General features: G+C 38.3%; 1 protein-coding gene across 10 annotated transcripts in view; it reads right to left on the reverse strand.

The window, feature by feature from the left end:
• The window catches only part of ELP4 (elongator acetyltransferase complex subunit 4), a 147,448-nt gene that overhangs the window by 33,868 nt on the left and 89,377 nt on the right, over window positions 1–24,203 (reverse strand). For 2 of the 10 annotated variants that reach the window (XM_065683263.1, XM_065683265.1), the window contains exon 10: window positions 7,522–7,573. The exons of 1 other annotated variant lie outside the window; for it this stretch is intronic. In XM_065683263.1, the coding sequence (XP_065539335.1) occupies window positions 7,522–7,573 (52 nt within the window). Of the gene's footprint in view, window positions 1–1,021; window positions 1,224–2,421; window positions 2,517–4,715; window positions 5,955–7,521; window positions 7,574–7,667; window positions 7,843–24,203 lie in introns of those variants that run through there. 7 more of the 10 variants (XR_010613557.1, XR_010613556.1, XR_010613555.1 and 4 more) reach the window with 7 other exon arrangements.

The following is a 24,203-nucleotide window of genomic DNA, read 5'->3' on the forward strand; positions in this document are numbered from 1 at the left end:
ACTATGACCTGTGTTACACAGGGGGTCAGATTACATAATCACAATAGTCTCGGTGCATCCTAAAATCTTGTAATATTTCAGACTGAAAGGCAGTTAAATAGAAAGCTCTACTTGCTTCTTTCTTCTGAGTATAAACTATATGAGTGCTATTCAACTATATGAACACATCATTAGGTTTTCAGCAGGCCTCCTTTCTAAGGAAAGAAACTACATACTTTTGAGTTCTCGAGTGAACTACAGTATTTTATGCCTTTAATTCAACACTCTTACAGCTTACAGTTCATTGAAATTCAAAATCATGGTCACAAACTGTGTTCACAAAGAAAATGTTGACCTTCCTATATAGCAAATGCTTTTTCATTCTCTCTTTTTTATTTTTTTATTTTTTTATAACAAAACCCACTAATGAATCCAATGGCGGTAAAAGATTTTGAGCTTCCTATTAAAATAACAAAAGTAATATAATTCACATATTTCAGCATGTTAGCTACTGCTCATGAAATAAAATACTGCAGCAGAAAGAGCATATTGTTTCTACACATCGAAAAGATGCAAATTAGACAAGTATTCAATATTCACTTGAAAGCAAGAAAATGTACCAGACTACCAATGGTATTTAGGAAAGCAAACTGGTTGAACATGATTATTTGAATTTAAAAAATGGGTACGGGATTCCCCTCTCTTTGCTTCTTGCCATATATGGTATCTGTGTAATATCCACAGGGCAAATTATTCACTACCTTTTTCAAGATGAAAAGCTACTGATTGGCATCAGACATCAAGGGGGATTTTGGCATTAGAATAGATTTACACTTGGTGACATGTCAAAGGCTTGAAACAAAAACTACAGAATTTACTCATGAATGCCGAAGGCAAGCCACCTATTTAACACTGGCTCAATGCACATCTTTCCAAGGACGGCATTCAACCACACGAAGAACAAAATACAGCAAACAAAACATGGTTATACTTGGAAATCAATGTGCTTGACTAGAGTGAACAAAATAACAGGCAGCATTACCTGTTGCCAGCTGTCAGTGAAGAATAAAGAACTGTAACATCCTTGTAATAAAGAGGGAAACAGAATCCAAGCTTATAATGAAAATACAGCAGTTAGTGGGATGAAGTAGGATCAGCAGCAGTATGTGTGGGCATGATAACTCCCACTCTGAGCCTACTGTTCCTCTAGCAGATATGCCCTCACTTCTCTCTTCCCAAAAACACTTGAAAATAAAGAAAAAATAATCAGGGGAGAAGGTACAAGGTGCAGTTCACACAGGTGTAAGGATATACAACATAATGTCATATTTTGGCATTTTTCCTTTAACCTCCATTACGGTTATTTTAAAAATAACCTCATTATCTGCATTACAATGAAGTGCCTCAAAAAAATTATGTGTTGACAAGATCACAACTATTTTGGCACAGCCAGTTTAGCAACCACCGAACATTATTTTTCTAACTATTTTGACAGAATAAAAATGGAGGTATCTCATTTCAATACTGGATGTGTGGGAAAGATCACCTAAACAGGCTTGTTATGCATAACCTGTGTGCAATGACAAGCACACATAGAAGAAGTCATAAATAGAAGGAAACATGAGAGGCACAAGAAAACACCCACTCACCGATATTACACCCATGGAAATGAAAAATCACTTAATTTTAATAGACTTATTTTGTAACTTCACCCTTTTAGAGACCTTAACATAGATATTGTTTCTTTAGTGCATCTTCAACGTCTGCACATACTGCAAAGTATGTAAAAATTTTCAAAATAAACTATTAATCAGAATCTGTTAGAACAACCTAATATTCACAGAAGACCATTAGTCACCTCTTCTGATAGATACTGGAAAATGGCAATATGAAGTAGCCATAATATTTGCTTTTAAGAGTTACTGAGTACTTGTGAATACAGCCAGTTCCTTTAGGTCTGTACAAATGGCAACTGAACTCCTTCAAAATTTGGCACAGTTTGTAGATGCAAATCACGTCGAGAAAACTATTTCAAAATATCCCACCTCCTCCTCTGAGAGTCTCTTCCAAAAGAAATATTTTCTCTTCAAAAAGTATCTTACATTTCATAATAGATGCTGATCTGCTGATCTCAGAGTAGTCAAGCAATTGACAACAGACAAAATGCAGATTCATGAAGAGCACCTGTGGCATCTATGAAAAATATTCTGGACTAGCATTATGGCTCAGGTGCCTGTGCCTAAAGTGTCAGTCACCACCAGCCTCAAGTTTTTACGAGAAAATAGCTTACATGAATGGAAAAAGCTTCATTTTCAAGAACAGTCCTTGACTTGAATTCTTATTCTAACACACATCCACAGCAAGGTAATACACTGACAACTGAAATTTAATGCATGCACGAAGGTGAGAAAACAATATTTGACCAATATGCTAAACCCATACCTTTTAGTACTTCGCAGATTACTCAGATTTGCTCAGTTCCAAAAATGGCATCTCCTTTTCCTGCATAGTGCAATCCTCTCAGCCGGACTTGTGGACTACAATTAATGTTTCTGCATGTTAAATAAATTCTAAAACACAGCTACAGTGCAAAACATGTAACAACAACACACAATTTCAGTACTGCAATAGTCAGAAAGGACAACTTCTAAGTGTATAAAAAATGGGCGAACTTTACTAATTTTTACAAACTCTTAATTAAATTAGCTTCATTGATTTGTAACTGAGTATGTGTTGTTGGTTTAGATCTGGGAGAATGCAGTACTTTGAGGTTGCTATGGTAGCAATTTATTATGGAACAGCAGAATTACTTCAGATGAGTAATTACAGAATCATAGAATCATAGAATAGTTAGGGTTGGAAAGGACCTTAAGATCATCTAGTTCCAACCCCCCTGCCATGGGCAGGGACACCTCACTCTAAACCATCCCACACAAGGCTTCATCCAGCCTGGCCTTGAACACTGCCAGGGATGGAGCACTCACAGCCTCCCTGGGCAACCCATTCCAGTGCCTCACCACCCTTACAGTAAAGAACTTCTTCCTTATATCCAATCTAAACTTCCCCTGTTTTAAGTTTTAACCCATTACCCCTTGTCCTGTCACTACAGTCCCTGATGAAGAGTCCCTCCCCAGCATCCCTAGAGGCCCCCTTCAGGTACTGGAAGACTGCTGTGAGGTCACCATGCAGCCTTCTTTTCTCCAGTCTGAACAGCCCCAACTTCCTCAGCCTGTCTTCATACGGGAGGTGCTCCAGTCCCCTGATCATCCTCGTGGCCCTCCTCTGGACTTGTTCCAACAGTTCCATGTCCTTTTTATGTTGAGGACACCAGAACTGCACACAATACTCCAGGTGAGGTCTCACAAGAGCAGAGTAGAGGGGCAGGATCATGTTTTTCGACCTGCTGGTCACACTCCTTTAGATGCAGCCCAGGATACGGTTGGCTTTCTGGGCTGCAAGCCCACACTGCCGGCTCATGTTCATTTTCTCATCAAGCAGCTTCGCACTAGTCCAGGTAGATGACATCAACTGCTCTACCCTTGTCCATCAGTTCTGTAGCCCCATCACAGAAGGCCACCAAATTGGTCAGGCAGGATTTCCCCTTAGTGAAGCCATGCTGTCTGTCACCAAGCACCTGGTTGTTTTTCATGTGCCTCAGCATGCCTTCCAGGAGAACGTGCTCCAAGATTTTGCCAGGCACAGAGGTGAGACTGACTGGTCTGTAATTCCCCGGGTCTTCCATTTTCCCCTTCTTGAAAATGGGGGTTATATTTCCCTTTTTCCAGTCGTCGGGAACTTCACCTGACTGCCATGATTTTTCAAATATGATGGCCAGTGGCTTAGCAACTTCATTCGCCAGCTCCTTCAGGACCCGCAGATGGATTTCATCAGGTCCCATGGACTTGTGCACGTTCAGATTTTTAAGATGGTCTCGAACCAGATCCCTCCTACAGGGGGCCCAAGGTCTTCATTCTCACAGTCCCTGCGTCTACCTTCTAAGACCTGGGTGGTGCAGTCAGAGCCTTTGCCAGTGAAGACCGAGGCAAAGAAGTCATTTAGAACCTCAGCCTTCTCCAAATCCTGTGTAGCCAGTTCTCCCGAGAGGTTCCTCAGGGGGCCTATTTTGTCCCTAGTCCGTTTTTTGTTTGCTGCGTACCTGTAGAATCCCTTCCTGTTATCCTTAACATCCCTGGCCAAGTTTAATTCTAACTGGGCCTTAGCCTTCCTAACCTGATCCCTAGCTTCCCAGACAACATCCCTGTACTCTACCCAGGCTGCCTGTCCTTGCTTCCACTTTTTATAAGTCTCTTTTTTCCTTTGAATTTTCCTCAGCAGCTCCTTATCCATCCAAGGAGGTCTCCTGGCCCTCCTGCTGCACTTCCTTCTAGTTGGGATGCAGCACTCCTGAGCCTGCAGCAGGTGATCCTTGAATATCAACCAACAGTCTTGGGCCCCCCTGCCCTCCAGGGCTGTATCCCATGGAACCTTACTAAGCAGGCTCCTGAAGAAGCCAATGTCTGCTCTTTTGAAGTCCAGGGCAGTGAGCTTGCTACACGCTCTTCTCACTGTCCTGGGGATCTCAAACTCGACCATCTCGTGATCGCTGTATCCAAAGCTGCCCTGGAGCACCACATTCTCAACGAGCCCTTCCCTGTTGGTGAGCACAAGGTCAAGCATGGCACCTCTCCTTGTCGGCTCCTCTATTACTTGCAGAAGGAAGTTGTCTTCCACACAATCAAGGAACCTCCTGGATTGCCTGTGCCGTGCAGTGCCATCGTTTCAACAGATGTCAGGGTGGTTGAAGTCCCCCATAATTCAGCAGATAGAGGTGGGTCATCCAAAACCGAGTTTCATAAAGATTTCTACATTGTATAGTAACTCATACATGAATGAAGCATTCTGTCAGCTTCTAAAACTGGGCTATGTGTATCTGCCTGCATCTCCTTTTGTGTTAAGACTCACCCAGGATCAAAATACAAAACGTTTATGTGAAAGAAACTTTATTTTGAATAGTAACTAACACTATCTAAGCTCGTAGACTGCTTAAGGAGTATATAAATGTGTCTGTGAAGTCTTTTCAATGAGTAAAGGTTATTAGCTAGAGCAGTAGAGTGGATTTGGATTTTAAACACAGAACTGTGAAATTTGGTGTGAACACATGTAATATCCAAGAAATGCTTCAACTCTTATACACTGTAAAGTAGAAATTTAAGGGGACTGTCATCCATTTCCAGTAAGAAAATAGTCAACTGATAACCCCACAGGACAAGGAAAATAAAAAGAGGTGTAGGATACATTTTTCACTTGGACCTTGAAAATAATTGGGTATTATTTTCTCAACATCACTCAGATCTGGATGACTGCAAATTAGAAGTGAATGTGAATAAGTGATTTATAGCCAAAGTTAGTATAATGCAACCACTTTGTTGTATATTTCTGTTGCTTTTTATCTTTTTAAACCAACCACTTACGTGTCTCAATCGTATTTTTAGTGAATGTGAGGAATCAAGCATCTTCATATCTGAATGCTAAAAACTTGTATGCATAACCAACTTTGAACTACAAATTTAGACAGGTCTACTTTTATTTCAGAGATGTGTCTCCCATAATGCCTTTGTGATTTATTTTGTACTTAAAATACTCACCATCTATGTATTTGTACTAGCTACTCTAGTAAGTACTATCAATCTGTTGAGAAGTGCTTTTATCTTCAGGTTTTGCAGATTTTTTACAAATACATTATTAAACCCATAGTTCACATTAAAGATCACACAATAATACAGCATACAGTTCTCTGCCTAAGTGGTCTTCAAATCAGGCTGCACATATTTGTACAAGGGTCAACATTCAGTGAGAAAACTCCCTATTTTCAATGCCTAAAGCGGCAACTTCTTTTTTTGTGATGCAGACCAATAGGCTCAGTCTGGTTGACAGTAGTGGGGAAGTCAGTGATGAATATCCACATTTGCTAGAAGCTGAAAAACAAAGCCTCTGCTTATTTTACTGCTTAGTAGCAAATTTTATTATACAAAATTTTGAAGCCATATCTTGACTTTTAAAAATTAATAAAGCAAATGAAATTCATAGATGCATGGGAAGTGTTTCAATGTCACTTCTGCACATTTTTAAAAGCTTATTTTAAAAAATGCTGTGTCCTTGCATCCATAATTTAAGCACATTTATTCAGAAGAAGGCTTTTTGACAACATATTTAGGGCATAATATATGTAAACCCCATACTTAATGTTCATATTAGGCAAAATAATGCTATGTACACCCAAAGTAAGTGTCTGAATTGTTTTTAACATGACTTATTCATACACAGCACTGCTTTCATTTATTTAAACATCTATTCAAAATATTTGTTTCTCATTCCATCACCTCTCCACTTCTAAGTAAAATGAGTAACACAATTATCATAACATGCATTTAATTAATTTTGTCTTGCATCATACTGTATGTGAGAAAAAAGGTTTTCCTCTTAAGCCTCTGAAGGAAGAAAAGGTATAAGAGGTATTACTTCATAATTTTGTAATGGGAATCCTACTACAAAGTTCACAGTAAACAAATATTTTAATTGTTTAGTTTTGAATCTTTCAGATGTTTTTGGCAGGTCTAACTAATATTGACAGTTTACACTAAAGTTCTAATCTATGCCAACATTTTGGCAAAAACTGGTAGACTTAATAAAAGGGACCAAAAATGTCAGAGAAACCTCACACCTGAACAATAATTTCCCACTAATTATCCCACGCTCTTTCTCATACTGACAATATAAGTTATACTGACAATATAAGTTACTCTCTTTCATTTAACCAGACTTCTCTCTTTTGAAAGGCAGATGTTTCCCCGTTAATATGGCAGATGTCTCTGTTTCTTCACCAACTGTAGAGACAAATGATTAGTACAATAAACTCTGGCAGTTTGCCTCATACTTACTTGGTGAAGATAAGTAAAACTGTTTTGTGGAGTATTTAAATATTTCAAAATTCAGAACAATCTCCTTGAACCTAGGAAATTATCTGTAGATAGACTGATATCCCACCCGAAGTTTAGCTTGTTTTCTAAAAACTGATTGCAGTGACACTTCTGTTCCACACAGTTCTTTTAACAATTTAATCAGAAGGCCAAAAAACCCCTATTTGATTTAAAATGGAAACAACTTTTGTAGCAATACATCGAGGTTTAATATAGGCAGTATTAAAATCTGAAGAAGCTGACCTTGCTGATGCTGAGTCATGTAAAAGATATTTATGCCTTTGGAACAGACCCCTCAAGATGGCCCTACTAATGCAGTACACTAAAAACTAATAAAAAAAAAAGGGAGGGAAAAGAGAGAGACCTTCCCTTGGCAAGGGGGCCCTTAGCCAAGCAGCTACTGTTACAGAGCAACACTCTCAGTATGTTAACAGTATTAAAAATATCACACAAAGAGGAAATGTCCAAAGCAAGGCAGGACAATAATCGATGAAAGATATGTTTGTGAATGACACTATTAGAGAGTGAGAGATATGAGCCTGGTGTGATTCAGAATGAAACTCACCTTCTCTGCTGACACATCCCATTGGGGTATCCAGTGAAGACTGTAATTGCAGCTGAAATTTGATTCATCAGAATATTTAACATATCAGAATATAAAAATAGAGACTATAGGCTAGCCACAAAAGGTAGATTAATTCTAGAACTTACCGAAGGTGAAAAATAAATTAGTTAATGGCAGGATATAAATAAGATTACTTCCACAAACTTCTTCAGCTCACAGGTTGAACAGTCCTGTTGACATGGCAGTAGAATCAGGAAACAAGAGATTCTGGGATTCCTTTCACAGAAGCAGAACTAATAGAGACTTTGACTGCAAACAAAACTCCAGAGATGGGATTTATAATGGCTATTGTGAAGGAGAAGTTGTCAAATTGGTCAGTCTGATGAACAGAATGAACTGCGAATTAGAGGCAATTATTTTTGGCTGTGTGTGTATTTTTTTTTTTTTCCTAGAGAAAAGGCATATCTGAGTGAAATACAGAATGAAGTAAAAGACAATAAAGGCACCAAATATAAATTCAAGGAGGAAAAGACACAGGGCAAATCACTGTGTTGCAGAAAAGGAAGTATACCATCACCTTATTGCGTGTTCCAAACTAAAAGTGTTAGGGGAGGTTTGGTACAAATCAAGTGGTTAAAGAAAATCTGAAAATTAATTATTTGATTGTTTACTGGACCTGGTTTTTACTGTCTGCTCCTCTTATTAAAAAAACTTCACAACAAACAACCAAACTTTAATATTAAAAAAGCAAAGGTGAAAAAGATTTATAAATGTGTGACACCACATGATATTCTGAGGAAAAAAAGCAACAGAAGGAAAACTGTTGTAAATGATGCTATTTGCTATTTCTCTAACAAATCCCCTCAAAGGCTAGAATCTTCTCAGTATCTATAGGCTTTCAGCTCATTTTACATATGAAAATGCCTGAGTACATAGATCTATTTTTATTAGTGTGTTACCTATAATCCCGTTTCTTGGATGTTAGTCTAACTGGATGAAAGTATCTCACTTTCTAGCACTTTCAATATCTAGGGCAAACTGACTGGAGTTATTTCCTCTTCACTCACTAAGAGAATTATTATCCACATTATGAAACGTGACACTTTTCCATCTTCTGTTTGGAATAATATAAATATTAATATAGCATCCTAAGCATTCAAGAATATACACACACACACACACTGAAATATAATCACTCTATGGCAAACACTGTTAAACTATAAATAATGCCAAAACTAGTGTTGACTACTGTTATGAGAATGAGTCTAAACTTTTTAAAACCATACTCAACTTTTCCTGAGCTTTAGGTTGAATATTTTAAGTAAATCTGTGATACAGGCATACCAATTGAACTGCAATCATCATATAAACTGTTATTACTACTAGCAATTTGGTCATAATTATAGCTTTCTATATATAAAGGCATTATGAATAATATTTATACAACACATACCTATGTAATTATGTTAGGTCAAAGGATCTTTTGCCATTTATATTAAGACCAGTGTCATTTTATCCAAAACAGTGTCACTACCTATGACGAAGTCTGATATGTGGAGAATCTTACTGCCATGAAACACATACTAAAAATTAATACAGCTTATAAATGGGGAAAATAAGACTGATTTGGAGTATCAACCGCAGGCATGTGTTTGTAAGAATGTAAGCTTTTCCTACACAGGTATTTGATTAAAGCCAGGCTTCCAAAAACAAGATTTAGTATTATGGCCTGCTTTAATAAAAAACTGAAACACTTTAAAATCAACTGGTAGACACATACTACTTTAAGTCTGCAGAAGACTTCTGCATGCAAAACTAATGAATGGGTCAATTCTTAAACTCTTTTTATCCAATAATTTTCTACTTTAAAACATTATTAATTTACAATGCCTTCCATGACATTACGTTTAGGTTAATATACTTATACTGATACATTTTAACAAGATAATTATGTCAAAGGTTATAATCAACAGTTCATATAAAAAGTTATGCTTAAAAATATAACTTATTATTTATAGTTTAGACTGCACAATAAAGTATTAGCAACACAAAATGTTAATTAATTTCTAATTCTCTATTCTTTTATTTAGATTTCATGAAGGTTGATTGGACTTGATCCATCATTTTACGGAAAATTAATTATTTCAAATACATGCATCACTTTACGCAACCTGCCTGATTTGCATTGAGGAAAATTCAGCAGAAGTAATTGAGGCACAGGCAAATACTGGCACTGACTGAACTCAATTTTCATTCCAAATTTCTGCAAAATCCCAAGACACAACAATATCAGATGCAGGGGGAAAACAAACAAAAGCAATGTGTAAAGGGAACATGAAGAGAGAATATTACAAGAATCAGAGAACAAAGGGATTGCAAAACTATTTTAGTGCCATAGATGAACAGTGAGAGCTTCATTCAGGCAAGGTGGAATAAGATATCATATGGCATCCTGACAATTGATGTCTTCATTTAAATGTAAGAATTTACATTCTAATTAGAAAGAATTTACATCTTAATCAGAGGCAGCTGTATTATCTTGTTACTGTTTTTTTTCAAAGGTAATGAACTAAAGTACTGCTGTGCTTTTTCAACCAGAAACTAAATAGACAGCATACAATGTTATTTTATAGCCTACCTGCTGTAAGCTGTTATTAATATTTTAAAAGACTAAATTCCAACAAAATCGTTTAAAATAAAAATTGTATTTGACATTGCTCAAATGATATTATAAAACTTACTTAAAATATTTAACCAATATGCTTTCTAACTTATATTTTTAAGTACATGTAGTCATAAAGGTATCATTGATACGGCACCAGTGAAGCACACCTACTTTCATTTTAGGCTGCAACTAGTGCAGTGTAATACTGGAGGGGAAAAATGTATTTGGGATTTTTTTAATTAACTAAACATTTCAACAGATAACTCTCCACTTTTTTTTTATAGAATACATAAGGAAAAAAAACAATTAAACAGAATCATTTTGTAGCTTGTGTAAATACAGTTTTAATTAAGGCCAACCTGAAATGTTTACATGCTAGTTCTAAAGGATAAGTCCTGCCAAGGAATCACAGAATCCCAAGGGTTGGAAGGGACCTAAAAAGATCATCTAGTCCAACCCCCCTGCAAGAGCAGGGTAACCTACAGTACATCACACAGGAACTTGTCCAGGCGGGCCTTGAATATCTCCAGTGTAGGAGACTCCACAACCCCCCTGGGCAACCTGTTCCAGTGCTCTGTCACTCTTACAGTAAAGAAGTTCTTCCTGATGTTAACGTGGAACTTCCTATGCTCCAGTTTACACCCATTGCCCCTTGTCCTATCACTGGATATCACTGAAAAAAGCCTAGCTCCATCATCCTGACACCTACCCTTTACATATTTGTAAACATTGATGAGGTCACCCCTCAGTCTCCTCTTCTCCAAGCTAAAGAGACCCAGCTCCCTCAGCCTCTCCTCATAAGGGAGATGTTCCACTCCCTTAATCATCTTTGTGGCTCTGTGCTGGACTCCTTCAAGCAATTCCCTGTCCTTCTTGAACAGAGGGGCCCAGAACTGGGCGCAATATTCCAGATGCGGCCTCACCAAGGCTGAGTAGAGGGGGAGGAGAACCTCTCTTGACCTACTAACCACTCCCTTTCTAATGCACCCTAAGATGCCATTTGCCTTCTTGGCCACAAGAGCACATTGCTGGCTCATGGTCATCCTCCTATCCACCAGGACCCCCAGGTCCCTTTCCCCTTCGCTACTTTCCAGCAGGTCAACCCCCAACCTGTACTGGTACATGGGGTTGTTCTTCCCCAGATGCAAGACTCTACACTTGCCCTTGTTAAATTTCATCAAGTTTCTCCCCGCCCAACTCTCCAGCCTGTCCAGGTCTCGCTGAATGGCAGCACAGCCTTCTGGTGTGTCAGCCACTCCTCCCAGTTTTGTGTCATCAGCAAACTTGCTGATGGTGCACTCAGTTCCCTCATCCAGGTCATTGATGAAAATATTAAACAGCACCGGTCCCAGCACCGACCCCTGAGGAACTCCACTAGTCACAGACCTCCAGCTAGATTCTGCGCCATTGACCACAACTCTCTGCCTTCTTCCTTTCAACCAGTTCTCGATCCACCTCACTACTTGATCGTCAAGCCCACACTTCTTTAGCTTATCTATGAGGATGCTGTGGGAGACAGTATCAAATGCCTTACTGAAATCAAGAAAAACTACATCTACCGCTCTACCATCATCCCTCCACCTAGTCACTTCCTCATAGAAGGCTATAAGGTTGGTCATACATGACTTCCCCCTCATAAAACCATGTTGGCTGTTCTTAATGACCCCCTCATCCTTGATATGCCTAGTGATGGAGTCAAGAATAAGTTGTTCCATCACCTTTCCAGGGATGGAGGTAAGGCTGACCGGTCTATAATTACCCGGGTCCTCCTTCTTGCCCTTCTTATAGACTGGTGTGACCTTTGCCATCCGCCAATCCTCAGGCACCTCGCCCGTTTCCCACGACTTACCAAAGATGATGGAAAGTGGCCTAGCAATGACCTCCGCCAGCTCCCTCAGCACCCGTGGGTGCATTCCATCCGGACCCATCGATTTACAGATGTCCAGTTTGCATAGCTGATCCCTAACCCAATCCTCATCTACCAAAGCAAACTCCTCCTTTGTCCTGACTCCTGGGGCTATAGAAATCCTGGGCCCTCGGGGAGAGTCTGCAGGAGTAAAGACAGAGGCAAAGAAGGCATTCAGCACCTCTGCCTTCTTTATATCCTCTGTCTCCAGGGCACCCACTTCGTTCAGCAGTGGGCCTATATTGCCTCTTGTGTTAGTTTTATTTGCTATGTATTTGAAGAAGCCCTTTCTTTTGTCTTTAACCCGACTAGCAAGATTGAGTTCCAAGGAGGCCTTAGCTGTCCTAATTGCCTCCCTACATCCTCTAACAACTGTCCTATATTCCTCCCAAGCGGCCAGCCCCTCCTTACATAATCCATAGATTCTCCTTTTCCACTTGAGTTTGCCCAGCAGCTCCTTGTTTAACCACGCCGGTCTCCTAGATCCCTTACTTGATTTCCTACTCATTGGGACGCTCCGATCCTGAGCTTGGAAGAAGCGGTCCTTGAATGCTAACCAACTATCTTGAGCCCCTTTACCGCCTAGTACACTTTCCCATGAGACTTCCCCATATATTTCCTTGTAGAGACAGATTTAGATTTACGAAATCATGGCTTAATAGTTCAGTCTAAATACATATTTTTTTTGGCTCTTGCACTATTTCAACAGCTTTCGGGGAACTTTAAGTATACAAGAGTGGTGTAGGAAGTAGAGACATTTTTTTTTCTATGAAGAAATTAGACATGGCCTAAAAAATTCCTGGTTTAGTCCTCAGCTCTGCAAAAATTAACTCTGGAAAAAAATTTGTCTCACGAATATTTTGTGTCTCTACATTTGTACTGTATCTCTGTCTCAGCTGTATGTCTATACAGAATGGCAGTATCTTCAGGGAAAGATCATTTTATTGCTACAAACAATGCCACATTTGATTCAACGGACTCTTCCATAAAGAATGCTGATCTAGGATATGAGGTCTTTCATCATGCCTGCTCTTCCTTTGAACTCTGGAAACCTTATGTGTATTTTCTTGTCTCTTCTATTACAACAAGTTAAAAAACCCAACTCAATCTTTCCTCAGCTTGAAAAACTAGGTAGAAATTACTGAAACAATTTGGTTCATTTGCCACCTCATGGATTAAATTAATTGGCACTAGACAGAAAGAGTCATATCCCAAGAAGGACAAACATCCCGGCAGAACGCTTGAAACCTCAATTTATTGATGAAATAGAAAGCATCCAGTTGGATAAGTGGAAAGACCAGTTTTCTGACAAAGATTCACTATCTGTGGCAAATGGCTAAACTAGCGTCAAGAAAGGTTATCCTCCCTCTCTACTCAGCCCTGGTGAAGCCTCCCTGGAATACTGTGTCCAGTTCTGGGATTCCCAGTACAAGAGAGATATGGAACTCCTGGATCAAGTCCAGCAAAGGGCTACCAGAATGATAAAGGGTCTGAAGCATCTCCCATATGAAGAAAGGCTGAACAAACTGGGCCTGCTCAGCCTAGAGAAGAGAAGGCTCAGGGAGAATCTGATCAATGTGTGTAAGTATCTGAAAAGAATGGGACCAGACTCTTCTCAGTGGTGTCAGGGAATAGGACAAGCCACATAAATGAAAACAGGAAGTTCCACCTGAATATGAGGAAGAACTTCTGGTTGAGAATTGGAATAGGTTGCATGGAGGCTGTGAAGTCTTCTTCCCTGAAGATACTCAAGAGTCATCTGGACACAATTCTTTGTAACTCTTTATAATTTCCTGCCCATGCAGGGCAGTTGGAACTGGATGATCTTAAGGTCCTTTCCCACCCTAACTATTCTATGATTCTGTAATTTGCTCTAGGTGACCCTGCCTGCACAGACAGGTTGGACTACCATTCTGTGATATAGCTGTGCATTCTTCAGTGAAGGCAACTTCTGCTGACATGTATATAACTTCTTTTCCAACCCAATCCTTCAGAACATGGCATGGAGAGTCAAAGGTGGCAGAGGTTAGTTTGGGTTTTTTGCCTTTTGGCTTACTGGTTCAGGATAAATATAAGCATTTATTGCTTCCCTGTGATTACAGATCAAATTTACGTGACATTATCACTAAATATGAAAAAGACATGATTAACAAGAACAGTGGAAATTTTACTACCATATATAAGTTACCTAATGACCTGAGTATGCAAGATAGTGCCTTACAGTAAAAAAAAAATGGTTAAAATCCAAAAAGGTACCTAATGAAATGCAATATTCAAAAACATTACTATCTTACTACTATGAAGTAATCATGGAATTAAAAAGGTACAGAGTTTCACTATCTAATTTTCTTTATACTTTGGAGAACATCTAAACAAACACCTTTGGGTATATTTTAATTAGTGCTGTAGTAATGTTTTAAATATTCAGAAGACAGGCTTGAAAACATACTAGCATCCTAGTATCAGAAACCACAAAACTGCAGAAAATCAGAACTGTATGTGCATTTGTTGAACTGCATTGACTAAGGACTTCCATATTATATTAAATCTAGTAATACTGAGGTGATTTTCAAAATTTTATGACTTTTGTTTTCCACGTGTCTCTATGCTATTAATACACATGTAAACATAACCTATTACTGCAGCTCTGGTTCATAGAGCAATCATTTAATACAGCCATTATTTTTGTCACTATGTAATCACATTTCAAGTGTTTCAAAGTAATATTATAGAGGCTAAAATACACCCACAAGTTCAATCTCATTATTACAAATGTTCCTTTCTGACATGATAATTTATTTTCATGTTTCTTCTTTGGGGTGCATACTGTTACTATTACTTCTCCATTTTTTCTGTGCACAAAAAAGACAAAACAATGCCTTAGAAAGTTATTATTCAACAGCAAAAGTCTGCATTTTTTACTAATGCAGCTCGATGGACTACTAAACAGTCCACTAATCTTGCAAACAATTTTTTTCTGGTGTAAGATTATAGACATAGGACTCAGGTTGGTATTATAAAAGCAGAATGTATGTAACGTGCAACATTTTGAGCATGGGATTAAATCTGGGATTAATCTAGATTTAAATTTAAATTTACTTTAACATCAGCAGGAGTTCTGTGGTTAATTCTGGGTGCCAGAATGGATAGATTGAGGCAAGCTGAGAGTGAATCATTGTGACTTCTACTTTAAGGTCAGGTTTTGTTGAGACTACCTAATTTAGTTATTGGTGTTGGCTATTTAACCTGCATTCCATCCACTGTGCTGGAGCTGGAGTGGATAAAACAGTCACCCCATTGAACTATAACAGCAGCAGAGGTTCCTTCAGGTTTTTAATACAGTGAAGGTTTTCAGGGGTTCTCTGGTCTGCAATTGTCTTTTGTAGCTGGCATGTGAACCAGAACTGAAACAAGGCAGAGCAAAAGTAGCAGCTAAATTTCCATGCGGTTCATCATCATCAAAGGTCCAAGAACCATTTCCACATAAGACTTACAGGTACAGCAGTACGAGTTTTCTGCAATTCACGCTGGAGGAAAGATTGCAGTGTGAATACCCTCTCGCTATCTCTATGGATTTTGACTGGTTTTAATTAGAGGCATTATGAATAAGAGATATATTATTGCATGAAGAATGCAGGACTGATCAGGAGTAAAAGATTTGTTGCTCTGATAACTAAAACTTAAATGGAAAATGTTTTGCAGGGATTTTTCAGGGAGTGATTCAGAGACCAGCTTAATGGACATTGGTCTGTAAATCCAAATGGCGATTGATTAATTTGGCTTTAATTTGCAGCAGGGATAAGAATATCTTCATGCATCTTTTCAAGCACTGGTCAAGCCAATTAACAGAATCATCTAATCACAGAATAGTTAGGGTTGGAAAGGACCTTAAGATCATCTAGTTCCAACCCCCCTGCCATGGTAATAATAACGCTATATTCTACCAATACCTTGGTACCAGGAGCTGAGAACATAAAATGAAAAATATTTATTTATATTACAGGTATTAGAAAGAAAAAAACCCCAAAGAACTATTAAATGAATCCTCCGTAGAAACTGGGAGAGAGATTACACGAGTAATTTAGATTCACAAACATACAGGAAATTTACTCCCTGACCAGTGAATGGTCATGCCACCCACCTTAAGTTATGATTACTGAATTAATAATTATCTTTTTGTTCATTTTGGCAGTGATACAGTATAAGAAATGATGAGAAAGAGTAAAAACAGCAGCTGATGCAAGAAGTTGAACAATAGTTGACTGAAGTAGATGTCAGTGAAGCAGTGGAAAGAAGCCACGAGAAATGGCTTAACTATATTATTAGAAGTGCTACATTTTACTTAGTTATTGTTTCAAAGGATTTTATGTACTTGATATTTTCACACTCTTACACTAAATATATAATTACTTAATAATTAAGTTACCACTAATATTTTAGTTTATTCAGTGTCTCCAAGAATTTTTCAATTTACTTCACTTGCTGTTTTTTTTTCTTATCCCAGCCTCTTCCCACCCTATTTACTGCTTTCTAAAAATTAGCTTTCATTTCAAATATAAGTGCTTTTTTAGTTCTTACAAATAATGTCAACTCATTTTGACACATTCTTGATAACACTTAAATTTGTTGTACCTATACTTTAATTCCTGTCTTGTTTGTTAACATGATAAAACAGTGTTTGACAAAGAATATGTTTAATTTGTATTTATTGCTGCTGTCTTCCTAATAATCACACTGTTAAGGTCCACTTACTGTTTAATTTCTTAACCTCATTTCAAGAAATGTCATGGTCCAAAGAGTGGTATTTCTAATAGAGAAGTTTTTCAGTATATCTTATATCCAGGTTGTATCTAATATAACAGTATATCAAACAATTCAAAGTGTAATTCAGTTTGTTGCTTGCATACTAGACTTAATAATTTTGAAAAGTGAGACTTATTAAAATGGTAAAAAACCACAAGTGACCACTTAAAAATAAATAAATAAAAAAGCAAGCCAATTGTAAAAGCAGTCAACCTTAAATTATATCATTATGACAAGAAAACAGAGTAGCATATTCCTTGGCTGAGCAGTCATCATATTCTCTCTTTCCTGTGAAAAGGATTGCAAACGGCTTGTCAAAACATCTGGAAGCAACACTATAAAATGTGGGAATATTTATTTTCTCCACACTGAAGAGCAATGGAATCTTGACTGAATAGCAGGAGATTGCACACAGTCCAGGTAGGGAATGAGCTACCTTAAAAAATGCATTTGTGGACAGAACAGGGCTGCTTCCTTCTGTATCAGGCCCTTATTCTTTTTTTGCTGAGGCAAGTAGTAGCAGGATCAGCTGATTAATTCCTGCTACAACTGATTTAATATTTCCCAGGCTCTCTAAAACCCAATTTGCTTTGTCCTCCCTCCTCTCTAAGGTCTGTGGGGTTTATTTTGTTAAAAATCACACTGTGGATCTGAGCCCGTATTATGGATAGTTTTATTACTGTCAAGTCACAGTGAAGAGAGCTCTGAAAAAAGCCAGTGTTTTCTGATTCCCTGATGGTATTGAGGACACACAGGCAGGCTAAGAATAGGACAGTGTGAGCATTTTACAATGAAGAAGGTAAAATGTGGTTGTCTCAACACCCTGTTCAACACAGACACAGGCTAGAAGTTTAACACTGTCAAGGGAATTAGAAATCTGAAGTCTTTAAAAGACTCTGTCACCTCCACTCATACGTATGTGTCAGAAGACTAAGAGTGGTTTCAAACCTGAGCTGAGACCTAAGGAACATCCATCATAACTCCTATCATGGGTTTATTTACAAGAGCTCAACAGACTATACCAAAACCAACTAAAATGCTGGCTCAACAGATGAAAGTTGATACTGCTTAAACTGATCCACGGACATACTTATTAAATGCAAATCAACCACTATTCTAAATGGTAAATAGGTGGCACATCAAGCTGATTTATGACCATGCTGTATCTCCCTTTTATATATCAGTAAAAATATAACTGATCCTCTATTATGGACTTTTTCCTGAATTACATCCAAATGCCTGAAACCAAGTATGCTGGATGTACAAGCACCACAATATGACTGAAGCCTTACAAATCTAGTCACAAGAGAAGAAAATAGAACTCATTTTCTAAAAAGAACTGATCTACATTGGAATTTTTAAATGCAATAAATATCACTGTACTGTTTCATCCTCCAGAGTAAACGGAACATTAGATTCATTCTTGATATAACTGCTGAATCAATTCTTGATATAACTGCTGAATCAACCAAAACCAATCTGACTCACATCTAGGTGGTGAACTCAAACTGCTTACCAAATAGACCACACTAGTGGAAGTCCATTTGGACCCAAGTCATTAAGGACATGGAGAAATACTCCCTGTACTTACTGTACATAAAAACTGCCACAGGTATACAATTAATCAGATACTTTGCGGCTGATCATATTGTAGATCAAGGAAAAAAAGTAGAAAGTGGTTAACTTTACCCATTTCAGTCCTAATGATATCAACTAGAATAACAGTTAGAAAATATTATGCATTTTAAATAGCCTTATATGTTAAGAATTAGGAAAGAAAAACTTTGATCAAAAAGTTTTTTAAAATAAACATATCTGAAGATAAGTTTTAAAAAAATCATTATACGCCTTCATATTCAAATCCTTATTTAAGCTGTCCTCTTCCAGTTACTATTCTTAAAATATACAGCAATAGTTAATAAGACTAGACTTAACTATTGACTTTCATAATAAAACATGAAGATAAAAATGAGGCTTGGTGTAATTTATAAGAGAGAAAATGATATATTAAAAGCAAGACACTAAATCAATTTTAAACACCAAACACAATTTATGTCTGACTTTAAAACTCATCCTCAAAACATTAATCTAGACAAAGGCCAGAAAATGAATGAGGCATAATTTGTGAAACTGATACCTTTCATCATAACCTTTAGCTGAAAAGGTCATTAGATATATTATATCTAAGTGAGCAGCTTATCCCTGCTTCATTACTGATAATTAAGGCAAGTAATATTTTCTTGACAGTAATGTGTCCAGTAAGAGATATCGTCTAGTTTGCATAAACCAGACATTAATTACCATAGTAGTATTGGAGATAAAAAAAATTAAGTACCTGTGTAACATAATTTCATTATTTTTTCTTCATTTCCTTAAAGAATTAGCAGGCTCAGAAACATAATGAGCATACTAAGAAATCCATTTTCGAGCATTTATTAAAATCCTTATTACACATTACACAAAAATATTTTTGTACATACATAAACAGAAATGAAGGCATCTTGAAATACACACATTATGTAGCTATTCTGTCATCTTGCTCTACTAGAGCAACATTCAGTGGTGAAGAACAGTGATCAAATAATAGGTTTGTATATGGACTTAATTTTAAATGTTAAGGCTTTCACATAGACAAAATCACAAATGACTCCAAGACTTCTGAACTGCAACTCCAACTCACATACAAGCTGTTTCACCTTATTTGCATAAATGATAGTTTTGCTGTTTACAGAATGGCACATACATCAAGTATCCGTGTGAGGATGACAAATTTGTCACTTAGATCATAATCTGTGTAACAGTTTTTCATTTCTCAGTAGAAATGTCTCTCAGTGTTTTTAAAAGCTCTGTTGCAGTGTTTGGCAAAGGGAAGAAAGAAAGATTAAGTACCTGTAATAGTTTATCCATCAAGGTGTGTTATCTATCATATTTCACTCTATGATAACCTAGACAAATGTTATCTAGACAGATTTTACCCTTAGTCATCGTATCACATTTAAATGCTGTTCCCACTGCATGCCATGCAAAAGTCATAACAGAGCTACACTGTCCTTTCAAATTTTCTCAGCTCCAGAATCCCTGAAAATGTGAATGAGTGTTTAAAAATAAAACCTAAGAATAAACTGTGCATTGGATTTGCATGGCAGGGTTTTGGTGGCAGGGGAGGCTACACGGGTGGCTTCTGTGAGAAGCTGCCAGAAGCTTCCCTAGTGTCTGATGGAGCCAATGCCAGATGGCTCCAAGATGGGCCTGCCGTCATAATATTGACAAAAATAACTTGCATGTATATCCTGGAACATTTGTTGATTTTGGTGTTGTTACAAATAATGACTTCATACATGTGGCTTTAATCTGTACTTTGATTATAAAATGATCAGAGTGAAAACAGAGAACATTTTGTGCCACATTTCATGCCACATTTCTAGAATCAGTATGCTTTAATGGCTGACATCTAAAATAATTTATTAACATCTATATACCACTTATGAACTTGTTTTCTTAACTGCTATTTCCTATTTTGCAAAAAATAAAATTTCATGGAATGAATTCTGAAACTTTGAATTTACAGGTTTTGGCTGTATTTTGATATTTGTGGGATCTGTATGTTTGGGTTTGATAGAACAGTGAAACTGAGGCTCAAATTAGTGAACTGAAATAATTAAAAATAAACTAAACTAGTTCTTAAATATTTTTTTAAAGATAGCAAACTAAAAAAAAAAAAAAGTCTAGGTTATATATTCCATTGAATTGAACATATTCAACTGAGTTTAAAAATGAACTTATTTGTGGTTATAACATATTTCATTAATTTACCTTTAGTTTTGTACTTTCCTTAAAGCAAGGATTTTTTTTTTTTCAGACAATACAGCTGTACATATTAATTTGAATTTTACCAAGTATTTTCATGTAAGTGAAAAGCTGAGAACCAAAATCTCATGAGGACAGGAGAGAAGGCATAGAAAAATGGGATGTGGGAATTAGAGACAATTCCAAAAGTCATAAGAATAACAGTCTAGAAGGAAAATGGAGAGGCAAAAGGGAAGCAGAATGAAAAAAACCCAAACCATAATCCCTCACCTTTTCCCTCTGCAATACCACAATAAATTTTATAAGACTTTTTGCCACTTTCTTAAAAGGATCTGAGAGTGTATTTCATATCTATCTATCTATCTATGTATAAATCTCTGTGTGTACATATATATGTAATATACATGTTATAAGCATACAGTTATTCTTTTACCAGTCTTTTAACAGATCATGAAAGCCATCATAGAGAATTTCTCAACAATTTTTTCACTAAGTGCTTCTTTAGGACATGGGTAGAGAACAGAGAGATTAACAACCACTCCTGAAAGTGGTACAATGAGATGCCATCTCCATATTTCTCAGCTATCCTAAGTATATTTTATAACTGGCACTGAGATACAACACAAACTTACATAATTTTAACTTACATACCCAGTCTATCAAAAACTTCTAATTGTAAACTGACTCTGGAAAAATTCTGAATCTGGAATTTTTCTATAATTTATACACATTGTTCATTTTTTATCATGATAATTTGCTTAACGGGATAATTTAATATAATTCTAACAGTCACAGGAACTTGTTAATTTTTTTAATTAATATTTTACTGTTATTAATTTCCATCTTTTTTTTTTATGTGGCATAGAGATACATGATATGTTATTTTTCTAAGAGTATTTGGAATAGATATAATGGAATATTTTTAAAGCAAAAAAAATATAATTTCAGAAACCTTGAGAACCTCAGCATATAGCAAAAGTGCAAACTTTTGCTGACAGATTCTCCCAATAAGCTTTTCACAGCTTGCCTCAGTTTAAGAAGGAGAAATTAGCATTCAGTGCTTAAAACGCTACAACTACATCTTCAGTTTCTTCAAATCAGAGTTCAGAAAGGGTAAAACTCAAATTTGTTTATTAGCAAACTGGGGAAAACTCTCACAAATCCAGGCACTGTTTCCAGTTATAAAACTAAACCTGCAGTTGCAGGCCCTTGTTCTTCGCAGGCCCTTGTTCTCATGGGGGACTTCAACCACCCTGACATCTGTTGAAACGATGGCACTGCACGGCACAGGCAATCCAGGAGGTTCCTTGATTGTGTGGAAGACAACTTCCTTCTGCAAGTAATAGAGGAGCCGACAAGGAGAGGTGCCATGCTTGACCTTGTGCTCACCAAGAGGGAAGGGCTCGTTGAGAATGTGGTGCTCCAGGGCAGCTTTGGATACAGCGATCACGAGATGGTCGAGTTTGAGATCCCCAGGACAGTGAGAAGAGCGTGTAGCAAGCTCACTGCCCTGGACTTCAAAAGAGCAGACTTTGGCCTCTTCAGGAACCTGCTTAGTGAGGTTCCATGGGATACAGCCCTGGAGGGCAGGGGGGCCCAAGACTGTTGGTTGATATTCAAGGATCACCTGCTGCAGGCTCAGGAGTGCTGCATCCCAACTAGAAGGAAGTGCAGCAGGAGGGCCAGGAGACCTCCTTGGATGGATAAGGAGCTGCTGAGGAAAATTCAAAGGAAAAAAGAGACTTATAAAAAGTGGAAGCAAGGACAGGCAGCCTGGGTAGAGTACAGGGATGTTGTCTGGGAAGCTAGGGACCAGGTTAGGAAGGCTAAGGCCCAGTTAGAATTAAACTTGGCCAGGGATGTTAAGGATAACAGGAAGGGATTCTACAGGTACGTAGCAAACAAAAAACGGACTAGGGACAAAATAGGCCCCCTGAGGAAGCTCTCGGGAGAACCGGCTACACAGGATTTGTGTGGAGGATTGGCTTGTCGAAAAAGGTCAAAAGGTCACGTTCCCATCAACGAGCTGAAACAAGACATTTGTGTAGAACATGGTGCAAACCTCCCACGCCAGATAATGAGGAAATGAAGGACACCGGCAAACAGCAACATACTATGACCAATCACAGCCAAGGCCACTAAGTGATAAGTGCATGAGAAGGAGGATGGTGGGGGGGTGCACGGTGTAGCTGCAAAAACATAGAGCTTACACAATGCCTTATTTGTGCCAGAACCAATCAAGTGCCTAGTATTTGCATATTCACTGTTATATTAACCGAAGGTAGAAGCCCAATAAACGAAGCGTGCTGTTAACTCATACTGAGTCGTCCAAGTCTTCCTTTCATGACAGATTTGGAGAAGGCTGAGGTTCTGAATGACTTCTTTGCCTCGGTCTTCACTGGCAAAGGCTCTGACTGCACCACCCAAGTCTTGGAAGGCAGACGCAGGGACTGTGAGAATGAAGACCTTGGGCCCACTGTAGGAGAGATCTGGTTCGAGATCATCTTAAAAATCTGAACGTGCACAAGTCCATGGGACCTGATGAAATCCATCCGCGGGTCCTGAAGGAGATGGCAAATGAAGTTGCTAAGCCACTGGCCATCATATTTGAAAAATCATGGCAGTCAGGTGAAGTTCCTGACGACTGGAAAAAGGGAAATATAACCCCCATTTTCAAGAAGGGGGAAATGGAAGACCTGGGAAATTACAGACCAGTCAGTCTCACCTCTGTGCCTGGCAAAATCTTGGAGCACATTCTCCTGGAAGGCATGCTAAGGCACATGAAAAACAACAAGGTGCTTGGTGACAGCCAGCATGGCTTCACTAAGGGGAAATCCTGCCTGACCAATTTGGTGGCCTTCTATGATGGGCTACAGAACTGATGGACAAGGGTAGAGCAGTTTATGTCATCTACCTGGACTAGTGCGAAGCGTTTGACACTGTCCCACACGACATCCTTCTCTCTAAATTGGAGAGATACCAATTTGATGGATGGACCACTCGGTGGATAAAGAACTGGCTGGCTGGCCGTACACAAAGAGTTGTGGTCAATGGCTCAATATCCAGCTGGAGGCCAGTAACGAGTGGTGTCCCTCAGGGATCAGTGTTGGGACCGGTCTTGTTTAAAATCTTCATCGCTGACATGGACAGTGAGATTGAGTGTGCCCTCAGCAAGTTTGCCGATGACACCAAGCGGTGTGGTCCGGTTGATATGCTGGAGGGAAGGGATGCCATCCAGAGGGACCTTGACACGCTTGTAAGGTGGGCTGATGCCAACCTTATGAAGTTCAACCATGACAAGCGCAAGGTCCTACACCTGGGTCGGAGCAATCCCAGGCAAAGCTACAGATTGGGCAAAGAAGAGATTCAGAGCGGCCCTGCAGAGAAGGACTTGGGGGTGCTGGTCGATGAGAAAAGGAACATGAGCCGGCAGTGTGCGCTCGCAGCCCAGAAAGCCAACCGTATCCTGGGCTCCATCAAAAGGAGTGTGACCAGCAGGTC

Source organism: Lathamus discolor, chromosome 6 (genome assembly GCF_037157495.1).
Source record: "Lathamus discolor isolate bLatDis1 chromosome 6, bLatDis1.hap1, whole genome shotgun sequence".
Lineage (NCBI taxonomy): Eukaryota > Metazoa > Chordata > Aves > Psittaciformes > Psittacidae > Lathamus > Lathamus discolor.